This window comes from Lemur catta, chromosome 7, assembly GCF_020740605.2.
Source record: "Lemur catta isolate mLemCat1 chromosome 7, mLemCat1.pri, whole genome shotgun sequence".
Classification (NCBI taxonomy): domain Eukaryota; kingdom Metazoa; phylum Chordata; class Mammalia; order Primates; family Lemuridae; genus Lemur; species Lemur catta.
In genome coordinates this window covers 71,529,157-71,554,085 of record NC_059134.1, presented here as the reverse complement: position 1 = coordinate 71,554,085, position 24,929 = coordinate 71,529,157, and the positions used below count along the sequence as shown (strand labels likewise).

Below are 24,929 nucleotides of genomic sequence, written 5' to 3'. Positions count from 1 at the left end.
TCAAGTACAGTATTTTACTCATCTTCATTGTATTATTAGTCACTCCACATTTTATCCATCAGGACAGCCTGAGAGCCTTATAACTTTTCATTGCTCAAGTTTGGATGTGCAAACTTTATCCTGTCAGAAAAGGAAATCGGATCAATTTATGAATTCTTGCTGGTTGTTTTTTCATATAGATCTTGTAAAAATGGAAGTTGTTTTATCAAGTAAGACTCCTCAATGGGAGCCTGTCATCTCAATTAAATTAGTTTTTTTGTTGCCATACTTCATTCATAGAATTGAACTTCCTCTTTCTCCTTTTGGAACTTTGTAACTTTGCAGGCTCAATCAAATTCCCCATGTTTTTATGTTGTTTCTAACTAATGGTTGAGTGCTTACTATTTTCTTTGTCCTGTGTTAAGCTATTCACTTGTGTTAATCTCAGTGTATCCTTATTTTTCACATTAAGAAATCACTGCCACATCCTCTGTGAAGTTTTTCACAAACATCTCGTCCTATAGTAATCTCTCCCTTCTTAAGTTTCCTCAGGGCTGCGACTGTCTGTTATCTAAATCGTAGTACTTTGTATATCCTGTGAACTTTTGGTCCACTGTTTGGTGGTACATGGTGATTAGCCATAGTCATAAAATCAAGATGGAGATACTCATTGAGGACAGATATCACTGTGAACTATAACTTATGTGGTGCAACCAAAAATAAAAGAGCCAAATGCGTTCACTCTCCCATGTATAACCAGACTACCAGAATTAGAACGTGTCACTGCATACTTTTTATCGGGTGCCCTGGAGGCTTTGGTCAACTTTATTTCCTCCCAGTCCTTTGAGAGGCAGATCTCTGTTTTCATATCTTTTATTTTGACACTAATGCATCTCCTTCATTTTTAAAATATATAAATAATTTTGAAATTATATTAATAATATATGCACATAGTAAAACATCCAGATAGCATATTATAGAATAAATAGAGAGGTAAATCTTAGTTTTCTCTCACACCTCCATCCTCAATCATAGGCATCCTACTCCTACAATATAATCAATTACATAGCCTTCTGGGAATATTTTGTATATATTCCAATGTGCACAATAGTCTTTCTTTTTAAACACAAAAGATACAGTTCTTCATCTGGATTTTGTCTTTAAATAACATTATTTTTGAGATGTTTTCATCTAAGCACATAGAAACCTACCTCATTGCTTTCTTTTGTGTAAATATCACATAATTTATATGTTTGTTACTTGTTTTAAAGGAGTTATAGATAAAACAAAAAACAATTTGCCCAGCCAGGCTTTTACATTCCAGCTAGGAAGACAAAACACATACTTGAGACTTAAGTATATCAGAAGGTCAATCTTTACCTGTTCTCCCCTTTGAAAAGCCTTAATATACTCTGAAACATCTTTATCTTGCCCAAATACATGATTAGAGAAAGATTTTTGTGTTGAAATGGGACAGTATGTATCTTTTAAGAAACTTTACCAGCTAGGTCAGTATCATCTAGTTTGCAATTAAAATTGTTATCCTTTGGGGATTAGCACATAGGTGTACAGACTATAGAGTCTCAAATAGTTGAAATCAACATTTACATGTTGGGTACTTGTTAGGGTGGAAACTTACTAGGTGTTCTCGGCAGATTGGAGAAAGATTTCTCACACAGTGGTTAAAATACATAGAAGTAAACGTCTCTTTTCCAGAGAGAATGAGAGTGAAAAGGGTGAAAAGGGTGGAGGGTAGTGCTGAGCCCTGAGGGACAGTTGTTTGGAGTTTTAGAGGGTAAAAATGGCTCCTTTTTTCTCTGCTTCAGCAGCCTGATAACAGAAGCAGCAGCAAAGGTGTTGTAGGTGCTCTTTCTGGCTTATCTGAATCCTTGGAATCTGGTTTTTGGCAGGAACTGAGGCAGAGAGTTGGAGTGGGGAGCTCACATCCCTACTGTCCACTTAGGGCTCTTCAAGGCTGAGAAAATTAAGTCTTAGAGATAATGAGTTAGGCCACCGGTGTTTAATTAAAACAAAGGGGTAGGCCGGGCGCAGTGGCTCATGCCTGTAATCCTAGCACTCTGGGAGGCCGAGGCGGGTGGATTCCTTGAGGTCAGGAGTTCGAGACCAGCCTGAGCAAGAGCGAGACCTCGTCTCTACTAAAAAAATAGAAAGAAATTATCTGGCCAACTAAAAATATATATAGAAAAAATTAGCCGGGCATGGTGGCGCATGCCTGTAGTCCCATCTACTCAGGAGGCTGAGGTAGTAGGATTGCTTAAGCCAAGAAGTTTGAGGTTGCTGTGAGCTAGGCTGATGCCGCAGCACTCTAGCCCAGCAACAGAGTGAGACTCTGTCTCAAAAAAAAACAAAAAACAAAAAACAAAAAAAAAACCCACAAAGGGGTAGTTGTGTGCTTTCTCTTCAAAGGGGCAATTATGTTTTGTGAGTTTATTTCTCTTTCTGTTTGATAGTTTATTTTCCTCTGTTAGACAGGTTGTTAGTAAGGCCATCTTTCAGTACTTTTAAAAATAAAAAATGATTGCTCACATTTTCTGGTAGCATAGCCTGCCAGATTTGATTTCTTTGAAAGTGACAGTTGCCAGCTGGTGTCTTATGTCAAAGATTGAAAACTATAAATTTTTAAAAGGCTTGCTTTTGGTAGACATTTTCATATAGCTTAATATTTTGTCATTAAAGGCATGGTGGAGCTAGTTCCTGCTTCAGATACCCTCAGGAAAATCCAAGTGGAATATGGTGTGACAGGATCCTTTAAAGATAAACCACTTGCAGAGTGGCTGAGGAAATACAATCCCTCTGAAGAAGAATATGAAAAGGTGATTAGCGTGTCTCCTTATTCTAAGTGACTTTGTCAAAAATGTGTTACAAAGGTTTCAAATGCTTTCATTTTCTAGCTCTGGTGACTAAATAGCCATTTAGTCTAAGTCAAGAAAATAGCATCTTTCTTTAAGTATAGAAAAAAATATAAAATAGAATGGGTTTATTGGCAGGCATCTGAGTGAAACCAATGTTAAATTATCCAAAAACCATTCCAATCATATACTCAGAGGCCAGAAAAACAAGTATTTTTTATAACCCAGAATGTTATATTTCCTAAAGATCTTGGAAGAAGTTATGGAAATGAGTAAGAGTGGGTGCATCGTGTGGTAGTTAAGAGGATAAATTGTGGGCCAGACTCTCTGGGTTGAATTCAGGCCCCAAGTCACTGACCAGCAGCAGGGCCTTAGGCAAATTATTTAGCCTCTTTGTGCCTCGGTGACTTCTGCTATAAAATATAGTACATACTATAGTATTATAGTATAGATTATGGTTGTAAAAATAAGTCATATGGTTTTTGTGAGAATTAAATGAGTTAATATATATAAAGCACTGCATAGAGAAAACTGTATAGTTGATAGCTCTTTATTATTATTGGAAGCATCAGTTTTTTGTTTTAGTATTATTTTGAATTACATATGACGAAAGGGCAATTTCTTAGGACATAAGGCTTCCAACTATCCTCACTTGGCTTAAGGAAGACTCAAGAATACTTAGAGTGGTATATACTTAGACTTCTGTTTTAATGTCATTTAGCTTTCTAGTTTATATATTATTAATGTATTACCTTTATAGATATACAAGTACTGTCTGTTGACCTACAAAGGTAAAGTAGGGGAATTTTGTCCTTTGTGGGTCTTTTAAACTGTAAGATCACTCCCTTTTCTTTCTTCTTTGTGGTCTGGGGAAAGCAGTGCAACAGAAGCCAATACTTGTTTTAATAATGTTAGCCTTTTTGTGATTCCTAATGAGTCTTTCCACAAAATAATTGTCAAGTAGCATACATTAAGTACCTTTTATGTATTTGGTTTTTAGTACGATTTAATAAATAAGAGGGAATATAACATAGTGGGGTCACATTGCCTGGGTTTCAATCCTGGCTCTGCCACTTAACAATTATGTGATCTGAGGCAAGTAACCTTTTTATGGGTCATTTTCTCTCATCTATCAAATGATGATAATAATAGTACCTAAGTCATTGATTTGTTATAAGATTCTAAATGAGTTAATATATATACAGAGAGAGAAAGAAAGTACCTGGTTTGTGTAAACATTTGCTGTTATCATTGGTAATGATTTCTAGGGAATTATGGGATAAAATTTTACCACATGGACAAATAGAGCCATATGACTGTACCACTCTGAAATACAGTATTTTGAGAATAAACTAAATATGCATACTTTAGATAAAAATACTCATTGTAGACATCTTGCTGTATCCTTCTGTATAATATTATATTAGTAATTTTATTAATCCCCAGGATAGGCGGGACGTAGTTGTAGAATCAAGGTGGAGGTACTCATTAAGGAAGGATGTTGCTGTGAACTATAAACTAGGTGGTGCAACCAAAAATAAAAGAGCCAGATGACTTCATTCTGCCATGTGGAACCAGACTACTGGAATTAGAACCTGGCACCGCATACTTTCTGTGGTGTGCCCTGGAGGCCTTGTGAAGGTGAAAGAAGGTCTCTAGCCTTGAAAAACTTGTAGGTAACACATAGGGAGTCATCAAATGGGAAATGAAATACATTAATTATATTATTGGATGTTTTAAGATATGATCTGAGTTTCTTTACTCATGTCCTTCCTACAAGCAGAGAAAAAAAATCCCAAAGTATTCTTCTTTCTAGATGAATTTTTTTCCCCAGTGATGTCACCTGTGGTAAGCAGCAGAGTCTGTGAGGAGCAGGTTTCCACAAACATGATGCTTAAATGCTGTTCAAAGCCAGCATGTAGCCTAAGTAGGGACTGGTAGGGATCCCTGCCTTTTATAAGACAAAAACTAGAAAAGGGACAGTAACTACCTTTAGAAGAGTGTTTTTGTTTTTGAAATATGAGAAGGCTGGCTTTTATTACAATATCCTAATTTGTATGCTATTGAGAGAGTGGATTACAACAGTGTTTTTAAAGAGTGATGAATTACATTAATCTTTGTAAACGCTGCCTCTTTTAAAAGTAATTTTTTCCTAAAATTATTTTATATCTTTCTAATAGGCTTCAGAGAATTTTATCTATTCTTGTGCTGGATGCTGTGTGGCCACCTATGTGTTAGGCATCTGTGATCGACACAATGACAATATAATGCTTCGAAGCACAGGACACATGTTTCACATTGACTTTGGAAAGTTTTTGGGCCATGCACAGATGTTTGGTAGCTTTAAAAGGTACTAATATTATGATTATTATTGCTATTGCTAGGTAAAAAGGGTACTTCATGTTTGAGAAGTTAATGTCCCAGACCTTGGCTTTTTCTTTCTATGCATTGCCTTGTGGCTCCCTTTGAGCATAATTGGGGATGAACAAGGCCCAAAGAGATGACTTTACCACATAGTAGTCGAGAGAGAGAGAGAGAGAGAGAGAGAGAGAGAGAGAGAGAGAGAGAGAGAGAATGTGTGTGTGTGTGTGTGTGTGTGTGTGTGTGTGTGTGTGTGTGTGTGTAAACTTTGTTGAAACAAATTAAGGTATATTTTATTCTATCTAGTTAGCAGTAACTATTAGTAATGGTTCGGTTTATATAATGGCAATGAGGACAAAGTTTTTCTCTGTGTATGTTTGTTAACTACTGTTTGGTCTCTCTTTGGGCGTGTGAATTTATAAATATCACCTTGGAGAAAATTTTATATATAAATTCTGTCTAAATAATGAGATTATGATGTAATAGCTTTCTTGAAAATGTGAATTTTAAAGAATTATGGAAATTCGAAACTGCCTGATATGAAGTTTTCTCAGAAATTGCTACAGCTCAGATAGCTTAGTTTAATAACCATGTAATAGCAATAGCACTATTTGCATATCTTCTATAAATAATACTTTGTGTGTACTTTCATTGTAAATAGGGATCGGGCTCCTTTTGTGCTGACTTCTGATATGGCGTATGTCATTAATGGGGGTGAAAAACCCACCATCCGTTTCCAGTTGTTTGTGGACCTCTGCTGTCAGGCCTACAACTTGATAAGAAAGCAAACAAACCTCTTTCTTAACCTCCTTTCACTGGTAACTGTTCTTTATAAGCATTTAATTAATTTTATATTAATGCATCTGTATTTTAATACCTAAAAAAGGATTTTTTTGTGATTTTGGAATAACATTTTTACTATAGTCACAAATGTCAGGTAATAAATTATTACTGTAATATTTTTAAATTACTGCTCTGTGAAATAAACTTAGACACAGGAGTACTTATTGTCTGACTCCATTTATATAAAATACACAAAATAAGCCAGTAGAGTGGCTACCCTTGGGGGTGGGGAGTAGCAGTAACTGAAGCTCAAGAAGGGCCTTTGGGATGCAGATGTCTTAATCTGGGTGTGTTCAGATTGTGAACATTCTTTAAGTTGTACACTTAAGGTTTCTGTCATTTTCTGGATGTATATTATATGTTTAAGTAAAAAGTAAAAAAACAAAAACAGAAAAACTCAGTATGATTATTGTGACTGAAATTGATGTGGTAATAAAAATGGAGGCCTAGACAAAAGGAGGTCTGGATTTTACCACTTTTATTCCATAACTGGCTTTGTGACTTCCAACAAGTCACTTAGCTTCCTTGGCCTTGATTTTCTCATTTGTAAGGTAATCACTTAGGTAAACTCCTCAAAACTATGATGGGTTTTTGTTTGCTTTAGTTCTAATTACTTGACCAGCCTGCAGGGAGGGGTGGGGAAAAGATTTTTTAAAAATATAACAAATATAACCCACAAAACTGTTTTTTTTTTCTTCTACAGATGATTCCTTCAGGGTTACCAGAACTTACAAGTATTCAAGATTTGAAGTATGTTAGAGATGCACTTCAACCCCAAACTACAGATGCAGAAGCTACCATTTTCTTTACTAGGTAAGGCATAATTAAGTATATTGGAGAAGCCACATACTATTTGGCTTTGATTTGTTTTACCTTCATTTAAACAAATTCTATATATCAAAATTCTGATTTACAGGAAAAAATTACCATTCACAATATTAGCAAATAGTAGGTTGTCAAAAGTTTATTTACTGAAAAATTTAGATGATTTGCAATAACACTTTAAAAAATATATTTATTTCCCAGAAGATACATGCTCTCAAAGTTTATTTCATATATGATTTCAGTGATAAAAACTATTTGTGAACTGTTTCTGAGAAACATGTTTTCTACAGTGCCATGTATCTCTTTAAGGTTTGTTTCTAAAATGCTGTATGTACTGATCAATTTTTCAGGATTTTGCCATGACAGTTTTCATGGATTCCTTAAGCACTTAAAACAGCAAACTCTGGGTCACTGCAGCAGTAAACTGTTATGACGTAGTACTTGAAACACATGTACCAATGACTGGCATTTGACTTTGTTGTTATTGTTTTAAAAACATCTTCCTAGCAAATATGCTCTAAAGGTCTGGTGATCAGGTTGGTCACTGACTACTGCTGCCACATCATCATAATACCACAGCAGGGAGGGACACATGAGCTCATTTTCTTTTCTCTCCTTTTTCTCTTGCCTTCTTCCTCTCAGTGGAGAAGAGGTATAAAACACTGGACTGGACTTCCCTAGTCTCAAGAGTCTGGGCTGAAATGAATTGAAGGAAGCTGACTTTTGTATAGCCTTCCAAACTAATCCTGACAATTTAGGTATTGACGGGTTTTCTTTCATTTTGTTTTTTAAAAGATTCATTGGCTCCCCTGGGCAAAACTACAAAGCAGGCATGTATTTATTCATCTGCCTGCTTGGACTTCCACAACAAAATACTATAGACTGCGTGGCTTAACCAACAGAAATTTATTTTCTCACAGTTCTGCAGGCTCGGAAGTCTAACATCAGGGTGCCAACCAATTAGGTTCCTGGCAAGGGCTCCCTTACTAGATCACAGATGGCTGCCTTCTCGCCGTGTCCTCACATAGAGAGAAAGAGTGGGCTGCCTCATCTCTTCTTATAGGACACCCCTGTTGGATCAGGGCTCTATTATTTATGACTTCATTTAACCTTTTTAATTACCTCCATAAAGGCCCTGTCTCCAAACAGAGTCACATTGGGGATGGGGGCTTCAACATGCGAATTTGAGGGAACACAAACATTCAGTCCATAGTGAGGCAAAAACCTGTGTTTGAGGTTCTCACACTTCTCTTTATGAATGTCCTTCATCTTTCTGGCTTCCTACCTTCCAAACCACCCATTGTATGAAAATTTTTTTCCCAACTGAGTGAAATTATGATTACCTGAAGGAGTCTGACACCAAATTCTACTATTTGAGAGAAGAGAATTTTCTAAAATTTGGATTACCTTGAATGCTTTCTTTCATACCTATTTAGTCATCGCTTTCCCCCTTTATTATAGGGGAATATAATAGAATAATGAATTCATCTTTTTAACGTTATGCCAATTATCTCCTATCCCTAATAGCTCTTTAGTTAGTCTTGCACCTCACAGGGCTCAATAAAGCTAAGCATCATTTCTTTTTTAGGCTGAATTTTTTTGTTGGGGTGAGTTGTATTTAAAGTGTTTGGCTTATAGAACAAAAGGAATTCTTGGCAAAGTGAGAATCTGCTTAACATTTTAAAAGGAATGAAAGTGTTTTTCAACTTTTATTATGTTGAAAGAATTTGCCATGTGTTCTCATGAACATTTACTATTAACAAGTTTTCTGATTATTTTGTAGGCTGATTGAGTCAAGTTTGGGAAGCATTGCCACAAAGTTTAACTTCTTCATTCACAACCTTGCTCAGCTTCGTTTTTCTGGTCTTCCTTCTAATGATGAGCCCATCCTTTCATTTTCACCCAAAACATACTCCTTTAGACAAGATGGTCGAATCAAGGAAGTCTCTGTTTTCACATATCATAAGAAATACAACCCAGATAAACATTATGTAAGTTTGATTTCAATATTTGTAGACAATCATGCATGCATTAGTATTGTCCTTTCTACTTCTTTTGCTGACTCCACTAAAGTTCTGAGCATTTGTTCTATTCATGCTTGTTTCTTCCTTGGGTGGTCCAACAAAAAGCAAATGTACTCGAAGCATCTTTAATTTTGGGGGGTATTTATTTCTTGCTAAATTTGCCTAAAAACTATGAGTACCAAACGATATTCTTCCTTTCAGAGACAAGGCTAAAAGGGTGGTGCTATTCTGCTTTTCTCATTCCTTATCTTCAATTTTTCCTTAATTTCAAAGGAAATCTTGCTCATTGTAACAAATTCAACCAATACAGAAGTATACAAAGAAAAAGTCCAAGTTCCTATTTTACTCTCTAATGTAACATGCAGTTTGTTTTTAAACAGAAACAGGATCTTCAGTGTGCTTTTCCCCCCTCAAGACTATAATAATATCATCTTTCTTACTGTGATTTTTTACCCTTATGCTAATACTTTTGTTGGATAATACTTTCCAGCACTGTCAGTTTTTAAAGTTTTTGACAAATTCATAGATTTTAGAAAGCTATTTCACTATTATTTTAATTTTCACCTATTTTATTAATAAATTTTAGTATATTTTTGTATGTTTATTATTTTATCCTAACATTATTTTATTAAGTAGTCCATTCTTTCCCCAATGATTAATAATGCCACCTTTAAATATACAAAGTTTATATAAATATCTCTGAATTTATTTCTGGTCTTCTATAGAGATATCTGGCTCTTAATACACCAGTGTTATATTCTTTAAAGTGCTACAACTTTATAATAGTTTAAATATCCAGCAAAACAAGTTTTCCTTTTCTCCCCCCCATAAGCTTTTCACCGTTTTTCCTATTGACTTTCTTAAATGAAGTTACATTTTCATTGGAATTGAACTAAATTTTTAGATTTGGAAAGTACATTTATTCAATCCTGGAAATAAAATGGCTTTTGCTTTCAAGTTCTAGTTTGTTTATCTTACAATGGTTATGATCCCTTTTAGAATGTAGTTAAATGTGCTATAAATACAATGACTTTTATATTTGCTGTTTCCTATTGATGACATATATGTTCTTACCCAGTTAAAAGCACTTGGATTACATATAATGATCAAGCTTTAAATTTCTTTTCTGTCAGGAAAGATTTTATTGGAAATTTGATGTGTTTGGGGTGTGATTTCTTTTCAGATTTATGTAGTCCGAATTTTGAGGGAAGGACAGCTCGAACCATCATTTGTCTTCCGGACATTTGACGAGTTTCAGGAACTTCACAATAAGCTCAGTATTATTTTTCCACTTTGGAAGTTACCAGGGTATGTCCCAATCCTTGTATGTTAATCCTTTTTTGTAGGAAACAATTTGCTAGCAAATGTAGGTGAAAAACTGTGTTTTCACTTAGTAAGATAGTATAGACCATGTCTAGCTTATTTTCCTTTGTATCACAAGGGTCTAATACCAAACTAGATAGAGACAAGGAGCTGTAAGTTTTTGTTGAATGAATAAACAATAAGTAAATGATTACTATCTTAAAACATAGGATTTTCTAGCATTCTAATTTTAGCTGAAGCTTCAGCTTTGCTGTCTGTACCATAGTAAGCAACACCAGATAATAATTTGGAATCTTGGTTTAAAAAGTCAGATTCTTCTAGACTGAGCAACGTAGTAAGACCCCATTTCTACAAAAAACATTAATAGAAAAATTAGCCAGGCGTGGTGGTGTGCGCCTGTAGTTGCAGCTATTTGGGAGACTGAGGCAGGAGGATCACTTGAGCCCAGAAAGTTGAGATTGCAGTGAGCTATGGTGACACCACTGCCCTCTAGCCCAGGCAACAGAGTGAGAATCTGTCTTTAAAAAAAAAAAAAAGTCAGACTCTAAATCAGTGCAGAAGTAATCTACTGTGGGCCACAGTGAGCTCTTCTGATAATAAACTGAGGCAAACATCAAGACTGTTAATTAAAATCATAGTGCTTAGTTTTATGTCTGATACTCTTTGGAAACCTTCAGGGTTTTTGTTTATTTTTTATGTAAAAGCACTCAGACTGTGTTCTTTCCCTCTTACTCTCCAAATGGAAGAGAATGCTCAACATGGCAAATGGCAATTGCAGCAAAGCAACACCAAGAGCCAGCTTCACACCCAGAACCCCTCAGTTTTAATGTAGCTTAATGACCAGTAGATTTCCTGTATCAAGTTGTTCATATTCTTTTCAGACTGGACTTCAAAGTAAGAAGGAAGTGAAGTGGGTATTAGAATTTGTTTCCATGTGTGGTGTCATCTTTCCACTGCCACCAAAATAAGTAGAATTTAGATTATGCTTTCAGTACCTTACTTAGGCCTTAGGCCTTTTATTATTAATTGTGGATTTTACTGGTATCTGTGATAGCTGTGACTGATCAAGTAATGATTCTTTTAGAGATCAGATTTGGATAAAATATTTGGGAATGGTTAAATTTGAGAAGAAATAGTAGAAAATAAGTAATAAATACAGCAAGTTAGCAAAACATGCATGGTTTCTACCAAGGCTCATAAAAGGATGATGGGTAGGTAATTGAATTATTTCATCTCCAGTACTTTGAAGAGAAATCACAAAAAATTATAATGAATTAAGACTTTATATAAAAAAGTATATTTCTAAGTAAATATTGTACTTGATTATTTAAATCCCACTTGCTTTTGTTTTTCTTTTGTAGCTTTCCCAATAGGATGGTTCTAGGAAGAACACATATAAAAGATGTAGCAGCCAAAAGGAAAATTGAGTTAAACAGTTATTTACAGAGTTTGATGAGTGCTTCAATGGATGTAGCAGAGGTGACCTTCCTAAATGAGAAGTATTAACTTACTATATCTTTTATGTTACGTCGTATTTAAGCTAATGAATGTTTTTTCTTTTCAATCTTAGTGTGATCTTGTTTGTACTTTTTTCCACCCTTTACTTCGTGATGAGAAAGCTGAAGGAATAGCTAGGTCTGCAGGTGAGTTTTTTTTTCTTTGTGGGTAACTTATGACCTGCAAGTCTGTAACTTTTCAATGAATGGTAGAATGACAGTGGACATATTGGCTGTGGTCAGTGAGAATGGGAGGAGGGTATTCTTTCTAAGCCAGTCTGTTTCTGAATAAAAATAACTTTCTTAATAGAGTGTGATTACCAAAGAAGTATAAATCAGTGGCCTAACTGGTTCTTTACTCCTCTTTCCCCTCCCCTCTGCTCCCACCACATGTGATGGTCTTGGAAGTAAAGCAAAATTCTTTTGTTGCAGCTTGAGCACTTGTAAGCAGGATAAAATAAAGATGAAAATTTCTGTATTTTCAGATGCAGGTCCCTTCAGTCCTACTCCAGGTCAAATAGGAGGAGCGGTGAAATTATCTGTTTCTTACCGAAATGGTACTCTTTTCATCATGGTGATGCACATCAAAGATCTTGTGAGTGATTACAAATAATGATTGTAGAGGAAACCCCTGCCTTGGAAGGAAGCATTACTGTAAGGGACTGCTTTTCTTTATAGGTTACTGAAGATGGGGCTGACCCAAATCCATATGTCAAAACATACCTACTTCCAGATACCCACAAAACATCCAAACGTAAAACCAAAATTTCACGAAAAACTAGGAATCCAACATTCAATGAAATGGTAAGTTAAAATCATTTCTAGACATTTCCTTGGTTTGTTGTTTTGAGACTTTAAATTTTAAGTTTTTGGGTATCAATTGCTGAACTATTCGTTATAAAAAGTAAATCAATAACAGTCTAATGGTATTTAACAAAATGGTGTAGAATAGAGTTCTCAGTCATAGACCTGGGAAGCCATAATTCAACTACTCCTCCAGTGCATGAAACCCCCTCTATAATACTCTCAAAGAGTGGTTGTCCAGTCTGCACTTAAATTATTTGAGGCCATCTAGTTTGTCTGGGCAGCTCCAACTCTTAGATTTTTTTTTTTTTTTTGAGACAGAGTCTTGCTTTGTTGCCCGGGCTAGAGTGAGTGCCATGGCGTCAGCCTAGCTCACAGCAACCTCAAACTCCTGGGCTTAAGCGATCCTACTGCCTCAGCCTCCTGAGTAGATGGGACTACAGGCATGTGCCACCAGGCCCAGCTAATTTTTTCTATATATATTTTTAGTTGTCCAGATAATTTCTTTCTATTTTTAGTAGAGACGGGGTCTCCCTCTTGCTCAGGCTGGTCTCGAACTCCTGACCTCAAGCAATCCACCTGCCTCGGCCTCCCAGAGTGCTAGGATTACAGGCGTGAGCCACCGTGCCCGGCCTAGATTTTTTGTTATACTGAAGCTGAAATCTTGACTATCTGCAGTCACCTGTGGAGTCTTAATTGTACCTCTTGGAGCCACACAGAACCACGCTTTTTTTCCTTCTATGTGGCAGTCCCTCAGATTACTGAAGTTCAAATGTCCTTCCTGTTTATCCTTTTAAGACATCTTCAGTACCTTTACCTTCATTTGATAGGACATAGTTTCAAAATCATTCTCCTTCAGATATGTTTTACTTTGTCAGTAACCATCTTAAAATAGAGGCCCAAAATTGAAAGCAACAAGCAGAGCATCAGCTGAATGAACCCTGTGGAGCATAACTATGACTTTGCTGAGATACCCATGATTAACTTACAAACTTACTAACATATTAAAACCTGATAAAGTCCCCTCCTCTCCCTTATTCAACTATTTCTTCAGGGTAAACACATTATTTGTGTATGTTAATATTATATCCACATAAAAAATGTCTGATTAGAGATTGGAAGCAAATAATTCTGAATTTCCATCAATGTTAAGAATTTATTAAAACCTATAGAAGATCCTTTCACCTTTTTAAAAGCATATACAATTTTTGGTAAAGACCAATTTGTTATTAGCCTCAAAAAGTAGTATATTGGCTTTTTTTTCCTAGTTGTGTTGTGCTGTCAAGGAAATGAAATATCAGTTTTTGTTTGTTTTTGATTTTGTTTTGTTTTTAGTTATTTTAGTCAAACAGTGAGGAGGACTAGATTTAGGAGATGGTTCTCGGAACTTACGGTAAGGCTTTCTGGAAAAATAATAATTCTAAGTGTTAAATGTGTTGAGAATTTGAAACAGAATAGCTTTGCAACATTCCAGATTTGCTGCAGACTGCATTTTTAGTTGGCAAATTCATATTGAATTATGAATAATCAGAAATTATCATTCCATGGTATATAAAATCCAACAAAAAAAGACAACAAAAGGAAATTTTAACCCCCTTTTTGGTAAAATAATTATAATTATGCTATCTCCCAGTTTGCTTCCTTCCATTCTCTTTCCTAGCTATTAAATCATCTTAAGGTATATTGCCATGAAATTTCTTTTCCCTTCCCCATCACCTCCATCTCAGAAAAACCATGTTTCTAGTTTTTATTTTTTAGCCAGTGATTGGTCCTGCTTTGTACAACTCTATGTCAGTCATTCACAGGAATGATAGTACAATCTAAGACTCCTGAAATACAAAATGTGCTTCTTAAAGTGTTCAGACAAATCCCACCAGATGTGTCATAATCAATGTCATTCTTTGACTAATATCCTCATGTTTTCACTTAAAATATTCCAAGAAACCAAACAAATTTTTTTAATTTCAAAATATTAAGGGGGTGCAAATGTTTTTGTTACATGGACACTGCTGAAGTTAGGGTTTTTAATGTGTCCCTCACCAGAACAGTGTTCATTGTACCCATAGGTAAGTTTTTATCCCTCACCCCTCCCACCCCTAAACAAAATTTAACTTGTAATTTATTGCTTCCTTTTTCTTTTGCTGTAGCTTGTGTACAGTGGATATAGCAAAGAAACCCTAAGACAGAGAGAACTGCAACTAAGTGTACTCAGTGCAGAATCACTGCGGGAGAATTTTTTCTTGGGTGGAATAACCCTGCCTTTGAAGGATTTCAACTTGAGCAAAGAGACTGTTAAGTGGTATCAGCTGACTGCTGCAACTTACTTGTAAACCAGTGAATTTCTGAGCTTTGGAAGCAAGAACAGTTATAAACATGTGTGCGCACATGCACACATACACACTTATGAACTTTGTATAGTATTTTTATACTTGGACAGAAATTATAAAGTTAATATACTTGCTGCATTTCAACACATCTGTTGGACCAAGAGTCACATAACTAACCTTTATGAATTTTTGAAAGCCATTGCTGTTTTAAAGTCATTATACTGAATACTACAAACCCTAAACTTATATGTAAGTCCTGAAAAAGACTTTGAGACAGTACTATATCAGTTCAGCCACCTATTTTGCATCGTTTCCTATATGGACATAGCATAATTGTTTTCCTTTTATGCACCTTTTACAGTCTTTACCACTGTGTATGTTCACAAACACCAAAGTAAAGGAAAGATGCAGGATGTTACCATAAAATGCAGCTGCTATTCACAGGGCTGAAAAGCAAAGCACAAATAGTAGATAGCTAGTTAAGAACTACTAACTAGTTTATAGAAGTAGGGAAGAAATAATATTGCTTTTTATTCATGTCTTTGAAGCCTTTGTCAGAATAAGTGCCAATCACTGAAGTTGTAAATAATGGTGCCTTAACTTTTTATGCTTCCCTGGCACTTCATTTCTGACTTTTTTCCTGATTTGATAAATGATTAGTAAGTAGTTTTCACTCACTTTCAGCTTACTAAACAAGAAATTATGTACATATACTAGTATTTTTTCCCCCACAAAAAGATCATTTTCTCTACTTCTGATGTGTGACTTAGTTATTTAAACAATCAAGCCATTTGCTTTAAGTTCTTGTTGCCCAGTACCTAAACAAGATTCATCAATGTAGTTATACACTAAATTCCATCATTCCATTATAACCCTATATTTATTCCCAGGGCTGTTGAAGTGAAATTTGGTCATTTCACCTCTATATGTCTATACTCCACTCCCTCAGTAACAAGTGAAAATTATTCACCTGTGTGCCCATTCCTGAGTAGGGCAGACTATTCACAAGAGACCCAGGACAAGAATTTTAGTGTCCAGACTGAATTTTAATATAGACCCTTATGGAAATTTGTCATGTAAACTGTCTTACTTACATTTGTAAACATTGTACATTCACATGAAAGAATTATTTTTCTTAATATAATGGGATTCAGAATCATAAGAGATAGGATTGCAATTATTCTATAATAACCATTGAGAATATTAATTTTTATTAATCAACTTTAGACATGTTTGTTTAATTTGGGTTAAAACATATATATATATGAATGAAATAGAAACTCTCATGGTTAGAATAGAAATTTAGATACTTTTTAAATGGTAATAGAGATTGTAGCAAACTGGTTGCTGTGAGAAAACTGATAAAATACACAATGAAGAGTACCAAGAGAGAAAGGACAATCTCAATTCAGTTGCCTAGCATAGAATTTTTATGAACCGTGCAAATGTTTAATGTAAATGGTGATACCTGCAGAGCAGAAATAGAAGAGTTGATGAGAATGTATCAGTTGGACAGATTAGAGAAAAAAAAAAACTTGAAATTTTTGGTGCCTAACACTAATGGTCCATTTGTAGTTAAACCTATGAGTATGATATATGTCTTTTTTTAATGTTAAAATGTGTTGTCTATTTAATAAGTTAATTAAAATGCAGATCAAAGCACCACCATTTGCTTTTTCCTCATACAGTTAACATTTCCTTAAGGTGTGTAAGTAGCTTTGCAAATGCACTAGAAATTTTCACTTAAGCTTTTGAGACCTAATTCCATTCCATGAGTTGTCACTTAGCCACTGTTAAAAAAAAAAAAAAAAAGTACTGTCTTGGTAAACGGTCATTGTCAATTGGACTCAACATGTACTGCCTTTTTACAGTCTGTTACAGCAGTGTCTTAGCACAAATAATAGAGCCTAGAATATGTGATGTCACTTTTTAATAAGAAATCTGGATTCATATCTAAAAGTGTATATTATGATTAATACTGTACAGTTAAGAGTTCAGAACAAGTGGTAATGTTTTCTCTTAATTTAACTCATTTTGTGCCTTCTTTGGTCATTAAAACACACATATATTTTACATATAGTTTAATATAAGTTGTTTCTTTGTGAAACGCTAATCTTCAGCCCATACCAAAAAAAAAAAAAAAAAAGGAGAGACTCTTTGCACTACTACATTATCAATCAATTGTAAATTAGTTGGATTTTTAAGCTTTTTTTTTAAAGCTTACGTTACAGTAAATCTGAAAAACAAAAGTTTAAACAAACTGGCCAAGACACTAATTTTTATGTATAATCACAATATTTTATACTTGTCTTCATTGACTAAAAATAATTATGCTACATGTAAGTCCTGCACCAGAAGAATTCTTTCTTCTTGCCAGTGTTTTGGGATTTGAAGATAATGGTTCACTCCAAGAACCTATTATTTTCTCTACTGAGGAACCCAATGTAGAACTTGCACTGACGTTTTTATAACTGCCTTTATATAAATCTGTAGGTATCTAAATGTTAAGGCATGTATGATCTTTGATAAAGTATTCCTTTTTTCAAATTATAGTTGTATAAAAGTTTCAATATCTTGCCTTAAATTGGTTGATTGTTCTTTCTAGGATTCAAGTATTGTGGCATTTAAGAAAAAAAAAATTCACTTTTGATACTTAGACTTCAGTTGAAAAAGGACTGAAGCCCCACTATCATAATAGATTTACTTACATGTTGTTTGACTAGCAGTGCAAATATGAATGAATATGGAAATTAGTCTCAGCTATAAGAACCAAAATACTTTAATTATATTAAGGTAGTGAATAAAGATGTATAATATTTTTATTAATACCTTGAATATATTCAGTGAATTGAATGTGACTTTATAACTGTACTACAATTGTATTAAAATATTTCTGGAATAGAGGAACTCTGCTATCATTTTTTTTTCCTTTTTCACATACTAACAGTTTTGGTTCTAAACTTTGATGAGGGTTCACTGTTGCTATTTTTTGCGTTTCACCTAGGAGTTTATTAAGGTTCAATAATCATGAATTTCAGAACTAGCCTGTTAATTGCCTATAAAAATGTCCAGAGAGTCAGGGTTCTGAGTGTACTTCTTCTAAGGTTTGGTTTGCTACTACTTTGCTATAGCCCCATCACCATTTCTTAGAAGTGAAATGTTTCTGTGAGTATGGTCCCTGGCCTTTGGTAGTTTACTTAAAGTAGTACAGCAACACCCAAGTTACACATATATCTACAGAACTGAGAAATGTAGATTCTTCTAATACAATACCTTCAACCTGGAATGACACTGGAGAGAGGCTGTGATTTTTCTGACCTTAGGATAACACAGGGTCCAGAGACCATGAAAGAACAATAACTCAAACAGTTAAGCCAGTTTTGCAGGCAACACAGTTTGTCAGGAAAAAAAGTCTTTATTTCATCCTTAATCTTTTGAAAAACTTTATTCTGCAAATTTTAAGCATATACAAAAGTAGACAACAGTATAATGAACTCCATGAATGAATCCATCACACAGTTTCAGTTATTAGCATAGGGCTAACCTCATATTAACTAAGATGTTCCTAGGTGTAGATATCTTTTTATTTATTCTATTTAAGATTCTTAAATCTGTGGATCAGTAACTTTTGTCATTTCTGAATATTTCGTAGCCATTATCTTTTTAAACATTGTATCTGCCACATTTCCTTTTGGAACTCTGGTTAAATATATGATAGACCTTTCCAGTCTCTTATATGTCTTTTGACTTCTCTCCAATATATTTCCCTTTTTAATTTTGGTTGTTGTATTTGTCATTTCAAGAACCACTGTTTGGCCATTTTTGTTTGAAGAATGATCCAGGAAAGACACACAAGACTCCAAAACCATTCAATGAGGAAAGGTGTTTTTTTTTTCAATAAATGGTGCTGGGACAACTGGATAACCACATGCCAAAGAATGAGGTGTAGAACTCTCACCTCATACCATATATAAAAATTAACTCAAAATGGATCAAAGACCTAAACATAAGATCTAAAACTATAAAACTCTTAAAACATGGGCATGTATCTTCTTGACCTTGGATTTGGTGATGGATTGTTAGACACCAAAAACACAAGCAACAGAAAAAAATTGGTAAATTGGACATCAAAACTAAAACCTTTTGTACACCAAAGGACACTATCAAGAAAGTAAAAAGACAGCCTGCAGAATGGGGTAAAATATTTGTAAATAGTGTACCTGATAAAGGCCTAATATCCATAATATATAAAGAACTCTTACAACTCAAGAACAGAAAGTCCATTTTTAAAATGGGCAAAGGGCTTTATATTGAATAGACATTTCTCCAGAGAAGATATACAAATGGCCAATAAACACATGAAAATGTGTTCAACATCATTAGTCATTAAGGAAATGCAAATCAAAACCACAATGAGATACCACTTCACACCCACTAGGATGGCTAGAATGAAAAAAAAGTGTTTTTGAGGATGTGGAGAAATTAGAACCGTCAGACACTGCTGGTAGGAATGTAAAATGGTGCAGCTGCTATGGAAAACAGTTCGATGGATCCTCAAAAAGTTAAACATAATTAACCTAATTCCCCTCCTACAAACTTAAGTACTCAAATACTTGTACTCAATGTTCATAGTAGCATTGACTGACCGAAGACCGATGCATGCAGGGAGTAGTGTCCAGCCCCCTGAGGCGTCTAGTGCAATGGTGAAATGCATTTCGGGATGTGTAGTCACGTGGACGCCGGTGGCTGCGCAGCGTGGCTCCGCCTCCCGCCTGCGAGGCAACGGGACGTGTGAGGTCACTTCCTGCGTGCTGGGTGGCTTCCTGCGGCGCTCAAGTATTTGAGCCAAAAAGTAGAAAAAAAGCTAAATGTCCACCAACTGAATAGTGGACACATGCTACAATATGGATGAACCTTGAAAGCATTAAGCTAAGTGAAAGTAGCCAGACATGAAAGGGCACATGTTATATAGGATTCCATATATATGAAATGTCCAGAATGGGCAAATCCATAGATATTTTGTTGGGAAGCAGAAGGGCTACTTTAGATGATCCTCTTTAGGGAAGACCACCCTGAGAAGATATGGAGGCCAGGATCTGAAAGCCAGATCTGAGAAGACCTCGGGGAAGAGCACTTCAGGCAGTGGCAAGAGGAAAGGCTCTAAGCAGGAAAGGAACACTTTGTAGGGTCAGAAAGGGGTGAGTATGGCTTGAATGTTTAGAAACGGGGGTTGAGAGGAAGTGACAAGACAAGAGCCCAGGCCAGGGGTTTGAGTTTTATTTATTTTTTTAGAGACAGGGTCTAGCTGTGTCATCCAGGCGGGTGCCAACACGCCGGCTAATTTTTTTTTTTTTTTTTGAGACAGTCTCGTTTTGTCACCTGGGCTAGATTGCAGTGGTGTCATAGCTCACTGCAGCCTCAAACTCCTGGGCTCAACCGATTCTCCTGCCTCAGCCTCCCAGGTCGCTGGGACTACAGGCACGAGCCACCATAGCCAGCTAATTTTTAAATTTTTTGTAGAGACGAGGTCCCGCTCTTGCCCAGGCTGCTCTCAAACTCCTGGCCTCAAGCGATCCTCCCGCCTCAGGATCCTAAAGTGCTGGGATTACAGGTGTGAGCCATGGCTCCCAGCCTGGGTTTTATTTTAAGTGCATTGAGAAAGCAGGGGAGTAATAGATTAATCTACGTTTTTAAAAGATCACTCTCTGACTGCTAGGTGGGGAATGGGGTATGTTTAGAGTGGGAACGTGAGTAAAAGCACAAACAGTGGGGACCGCACTGAGCTGCCCAGATGTGAGAGGATGGTGGCTAGGACTGAGGATAGCAGTGGAAATGGGGGAGGGTAATGTGTTCATGATACACTTTTGTAGTACAGCTAAGAAGACTCTAAAGGAAATGAGACAGAGGAAAAACGAGACTCCTAGGTCTAGCAAATGGGGTCCTGTTTAACTGAAATAAAAGGGTCTGGAGTGGCAACTAAGGGCAGGGATCGGGATTTGGAGTCATGTTAAGTTTAGGATACCTATTCCATAACTGGGCTAAAAAATGTAAATTTGGCTAATGATAAGAATGCATCCTTGCTAGGAAAAAACCCAAATAAAGCACCCAATTTGACTGAAATTCCTAATGTATTGGAGAGTTATTCATCAAAACAGTGGGACTGGACGTTTTACTACCTAGAGTTCCTTCAACTTTTCACCAGTTACTTTAAACTTGTGGACAGTTATTCCCTCATCCTCCTGGCCTTTGCAATCCTGCCCCTACACTCTTCTCCGCCGGCCCACTCTCACTTGGGTATGCTCGGTGAGGCTCTGCCCGACACCCCTCCTCTGCGAGCCGCGCGCGCCACAACCCTGCGCAGGGCAAACAGCGTAGCAGGGGCTGGAGGCCACGGTCGGGTTCAAATCCTTAAGCCGGTTTGTTACCGTCAGTGAACTCTTCCCCGGCGATTAGGTTAGGATGAGAGATAAAAAATGGAAGCGCGGGCTGGGCGGTGGCTGCTACCATTACTTCCGTGCAGTATTTATCACAGGGTACTGTACCTGTGAATTTACTCCGGGCAGGGGCAGACTCTGAGGGAGCTAGTGCCAAGACAAAGCCTGGCGCTGGCGAACGAACGAACACTCGTGTGAGGCTGATCCCTCCAGCTCTACTGACTCCATGTCTGCGGGCCCAGGACTCGAACCTTTACAATCTCGGCGCTGGCAGCACTTCTCTGTCTAGAGATGGCCAGAGCAGTGAACTTCGATCGGAAGCTAGCATCTGCCGCAACTTCCCGCTCCGGCCAGGAGACTGACCGAAGACCGATGCATGCCGGGAGGAGCGTCCGGCCCCCTGAGGCGTCTAGCGCGACGGTGAAATGCATTTCGGGATGTGTAGTCACGTGGACGCCGGTGGCTGCGCAGCGTGGCTCCGCCTCCCGCCTGCGAGGCAACGGCCGTGTGAGGTCACTTCCTGCGTGCTGGGTGGCTTCCTGCGGCGCTCCTAACCTCGCTCTCTTTTTGCTACCCGACCGTCGCCATCATGGGTCGCATGCATGCTCCCGGGTGAGCTTGGGCACCGAGCCGGATTGCGGGGCTGGGCCGCGGGATAGGGGAAGGGAGGGAGCGCGGGCAGCGGGCCGGGGGCGATGTTCCGGGTTGCTATAGCACGAGCCGCCGCCTGACACCGAGATTGCTTTTGTCCTCAGGAAGGGCCTGTCCCAGTCGGCTTTGCCGTATCGCCGCAGCGTCCCCACTGTAAGTAGCTCGCGGGGACCGGGGAGAAGCCGGGGAGGGGGCTGGCCTTTGTCGCTGGGGGGAAGCGGCGCCGGGGTGGAGGACCTGTGTGTATGCCGAGCGCGGCTTTGCGGGTAGAGGGAGCCGCTGTGCTTGGCGCCATCACTGATTTTTCATCTTAAGGCCACTTTCTGTTTCATAAACAGTGGCTGAAGTTGACGTCTGACGACGTGAAGGAGCAGATTTATAAACTGGCCAAGAAGGGCCTTACTCCCTCACAGATCGGTGAGTGTTTGTGTCTAATGTAGCTCCTTCCGCCGGCCGTCGTGTGACTTGTAGGAAAAGGCCCTGGGGTTAAATATGTCTTATACGTGCCTTGAAAATTGCTTGCCCATTTTTTCTGGCTGTACTGTTGATGACTGAGGCGTAAGTTTTATTTGTTGAACTTTGAAATTGTTATTTAGCAAACGCTAAAACTTAGCATTTACTATGGGCTAGGCATCCTTAGGTGCATGCTTCTAAGCACTTTATACTGACCTCGTTGAATTCTGACAGCAATACTTTGAAATAAATATTAGTAATTCCCCCCATTTTACAGTTGAGGAACTGAGGCACAGTGCACTTAAATACTGGCCCCAGATTACACAGCTGTTAAGTGGAAGAGTTGGAATTGGCTACACAGGGTGTTTGCCACGCGCTTGCTCACAGTTAAACGAGTTTGAATTTCAGCTGTGTGTGATTTTGTGCAAGTGGCTTCATTCAGCAAATGTTTACCATGTTCTGAACGCAGCCTAGGCCCTGAGAATACACTGGTCCAAAAAAAGGAACAAAGTATGTCCCCTCCTGGGTCTTATTGTCTAGTGGTAGTGTGACATACGCACAAAAAGAAAATACATAAATACACTGTCAAGTAGCCAAAATTAATTTGAGGTTTAAAAGAAATGGTATGAAGTTTTTTTTAAGAATTGATATCAGTTGGTTTTAATTATAGAACAAAAACATACAGAAATCTCATTGCTTCATTTGGTCATTTGTATTCCAGCAAGCTCACTGTGATGATGGTTTTCCAGCATTCGCAGTTTCCACCAGAAGGGTTTTCCTAAGTGTTGAGTAAAACCTTCCTTGGATGTCTGAGTGAGCTTTCATGCATTCTCCTACCGCTTTCTGTGATGTGCAAAAGGAGACCCCATGTCACAGATAGGAAACTTGGAAAGTGGCTTAGCATTGACATCACAAGCTCTGGTTTGTGTTTGGTGTTGGAAGTTAACAATATATGATTCCCTTTTCAGGTGTGATCCTGAGGGACTCACATGGTGTTGCACAAGTACGTTTTGTGACAGGAAATAAAATCTTGAGAATCCTTAAGTCTAAAGGACTTGCTCCTGATCTTCCTGAGGATCTCTACCATTTAATTAAGAAAGCGGTTGCTGTTCGAAAGCATCTTGAGAGGAATAGGAAGGTAGGAGAATAAATAAAACCTAGTGCTAAATAGAAATAACTGCTCATACTAACTTATTTCAGTAAAATGTAATAATACATCTGATTTGAATTATCTAAGGTGGTTTTGGGCACAAACTAGCAACTGTAGTTGCTTTGAAATAAAAATTCTACCAAAAGAGATTTTTTTTTAATCTTTGGTGCCCCTAAATACAGTATATCCACTTAAGCGAAAATGTTGGGGTATGGGGCTTTTTTTTTTTTGCAGAGTTCTGCAAGTCATTCCTGTAAAGTGTTATCCTGGAAGCCTGAATTCCCTTAAGGACTTAATCTGGCCACATGAACCCTAGTCTATGATTCTATTACAGGGTGTTGGATAACTTTTCATCAGAGAAAGTGCATGGTAGCTCTACATTCTTTTGTTAAAATTAATGTCTGATAAAATGTTAAGTCATTCGGGTGATGGTCTTGAATTGTGTTGGTTTATTTTTAGGATAAGGATGCTAAATTCCGCCTGATTCTGATAGAGAGCCGAATTCATCGATTGGCTCGATATTACAAGACCAAGCGAGTTCTTCCTCCCAACTGGAAGTAGTAAGTGTAACCTTTTTTGTTAACAAGAATAGGAGTCAGCCAGATAGTAAATATCAGGTGGCAAATATAATAAAAGGTCTGATCATAAATATTTCATGCATGTGGGGCATATGGTTAACTACTCTTTCTTTCTGCCATGGTGGTGGGCAAGCAGCCACAGACAGTGCATAAACAAATGAGTGTGGCTGTGCTCTATTGAAACATTTTTTAGACAAGCAGAGGGCCATAGTTTGCAGACCCCTGGTTTAGACCATGAACAAGCCCTTTTGACTCCCTCTTAGATAGTGGGTGGTTTGATTTCACACCTCTGCTTCCAGGTATTTGTGTTGTTTTCATTTTTCCATGAATTGCTCACTGTGATGATTGATTTCCAAACATTCGCAGTTTCCACCAGAAAGGTCTTTCCTTGTGTTGGCCAGTTCTTCCTTGGATGTCTGAGTGAGCATCTTCATTATGCTTGAGCACAATGAGCTGGTTAAGGAACTCAGTAGTTGGGTGCATTTTATTATAGTTGGGGTTTATTTTAGCTGTTTGCAAATAACTCCATTAGCAGGGAAATTCTGTGAATGGATATGGAGGACCAGTATTAATCCTGATTTTCTCTCCCCCTTTTTCCTTTTCAGTGAGTCATCCACAGCCTCTGCGCTGGTTGCGTAAATTTGTCTATGAACTCAAGCAATAAAATCATTGTTTAACTAAAAGCAAGTCTTGTATTTCTTTTCCTGTTAAAAACTAGTATGTATCAGTGATAATATGTGTTGGTCTTTTACGATGGGGAAGTGTTTTAGCTCAGTTGTTGTAATTGTGTGATTCCACAGGGAGCCGTAAG

General features: G+C 37.4%; 2 protein-coding genes, 2 non-coding genes and 1 pseudogene across 7 annotated transcripts in view; 4 read left to right on the top strand and 1 right to left on the bottom strand.

The window, feature by feature from the left end:
• Positions 1 to 17,753, top strand: part of PIK3C2A (phosphatidylinositol-4-phosphate 3-kinase catalytic subunit type 2 alpha) — an 89,543-nt gene extending 71,790 nt beyond the window's left edge. For 2 of the 4 annotated variants that reach the window (XM_045557604.1, XM_045557605.1), the window contains 11 exons: positions 2,677 to 2,813; positions 5,030 to 5,199; positions 5,872 to 6,028; positions 6,757 to 6,866; positions 8,662 to 8,869; positions 10,086 to 10,210; positions 11,587 to 11,704; positions 11,796 to 11,868; positions 12,207 to 12,316; positions 12,400 to 12,525; positions 14,673 to 17,753. In XM_045557604.1, coding sequence (XP_045413560.1) covers positions 2,677 to 2,813; positions 5,030 to 5,199; positions 5,872 to 6,028; positions 6,757 to 6,866; positions 8,662 to 8,869; positions 10,086 to 10,210; positions 11,587 to 11,704; positions 11,796 to 11,868; positions 12,207 to 12,316; positions 12,400 to 12,525; positions 14,673 to 14,855 — 1,517 coding nt within the window. In that variant the 3' untranslated portion in view covers positions 14,856 to 17,753. Of the gene's footprint in view, positions 1 to 2,676; positions 2,814 to 5,029; positions 5,200 to 5,871; positions 6,029 to 6,756; positions 6,867 to 7,520; positions 7,761 to 8,661; positions 8,870 to 10,085; positions 10,211 to 11,586; positions 11,705 to 11,795; positions 11,869 to 12,206; positions 12,317 to 12,399; positions 12,526 to 14,672 lie in introns of those variants that run through there. The other 2 variants (XM_045557607.1, XM_045557606.1) reach the window with 2 other exon arrangements.
• Positions 10,928 to 11,129, bottom strand: LOC123643011 (annotated as a pseudogene).
• A 3,995-nt stretch (positions 17,754 to 21,748) lies between the features above and the next one.
• Positions 21,749 to 24,801, top strand: RPS13 (ribosomal protein S13). Its single transcript, XM_045557602.1, has 6 exons — positions 21,749 to 21,898; positions 22,042 to 22,090; positions 22,276 to 22,354; positions 23,359 to 23,528; positions 24,000 to 24,100; positions 24,724 to 24,801. Exons 1-6 carry the CDS (start codon positions 21,876 to 21,878, stop codon positions 24,755 to 24,757), a joined length of 456 nt encoding a protein of 151 aa, XP_045413558.1. The 5' UTR covers positions 21,749 to 21,875; the 3' UTR covers positions 24,758 to 24,801.
• LOC123643026 lies at positions 23,117 to 23,207 on the top strand. Its single transcript, XR_006736604.1, has one exon. It is a non-coding gene; the product is annotated as a small nucleolar RNA SNORD14 (small nucleolar RNA).
• Positions 24,452 to 24,542, top strand: LOC123643025. Its single transcript, XR_006736603.1, has one exon. It is a non-coding gene; the product is annotated as a small nucleolar RNA SNORD14 (small nucleolar RNA).
• Positions 24,802 to 24,929: the final 128 nt, after the last annotated feature.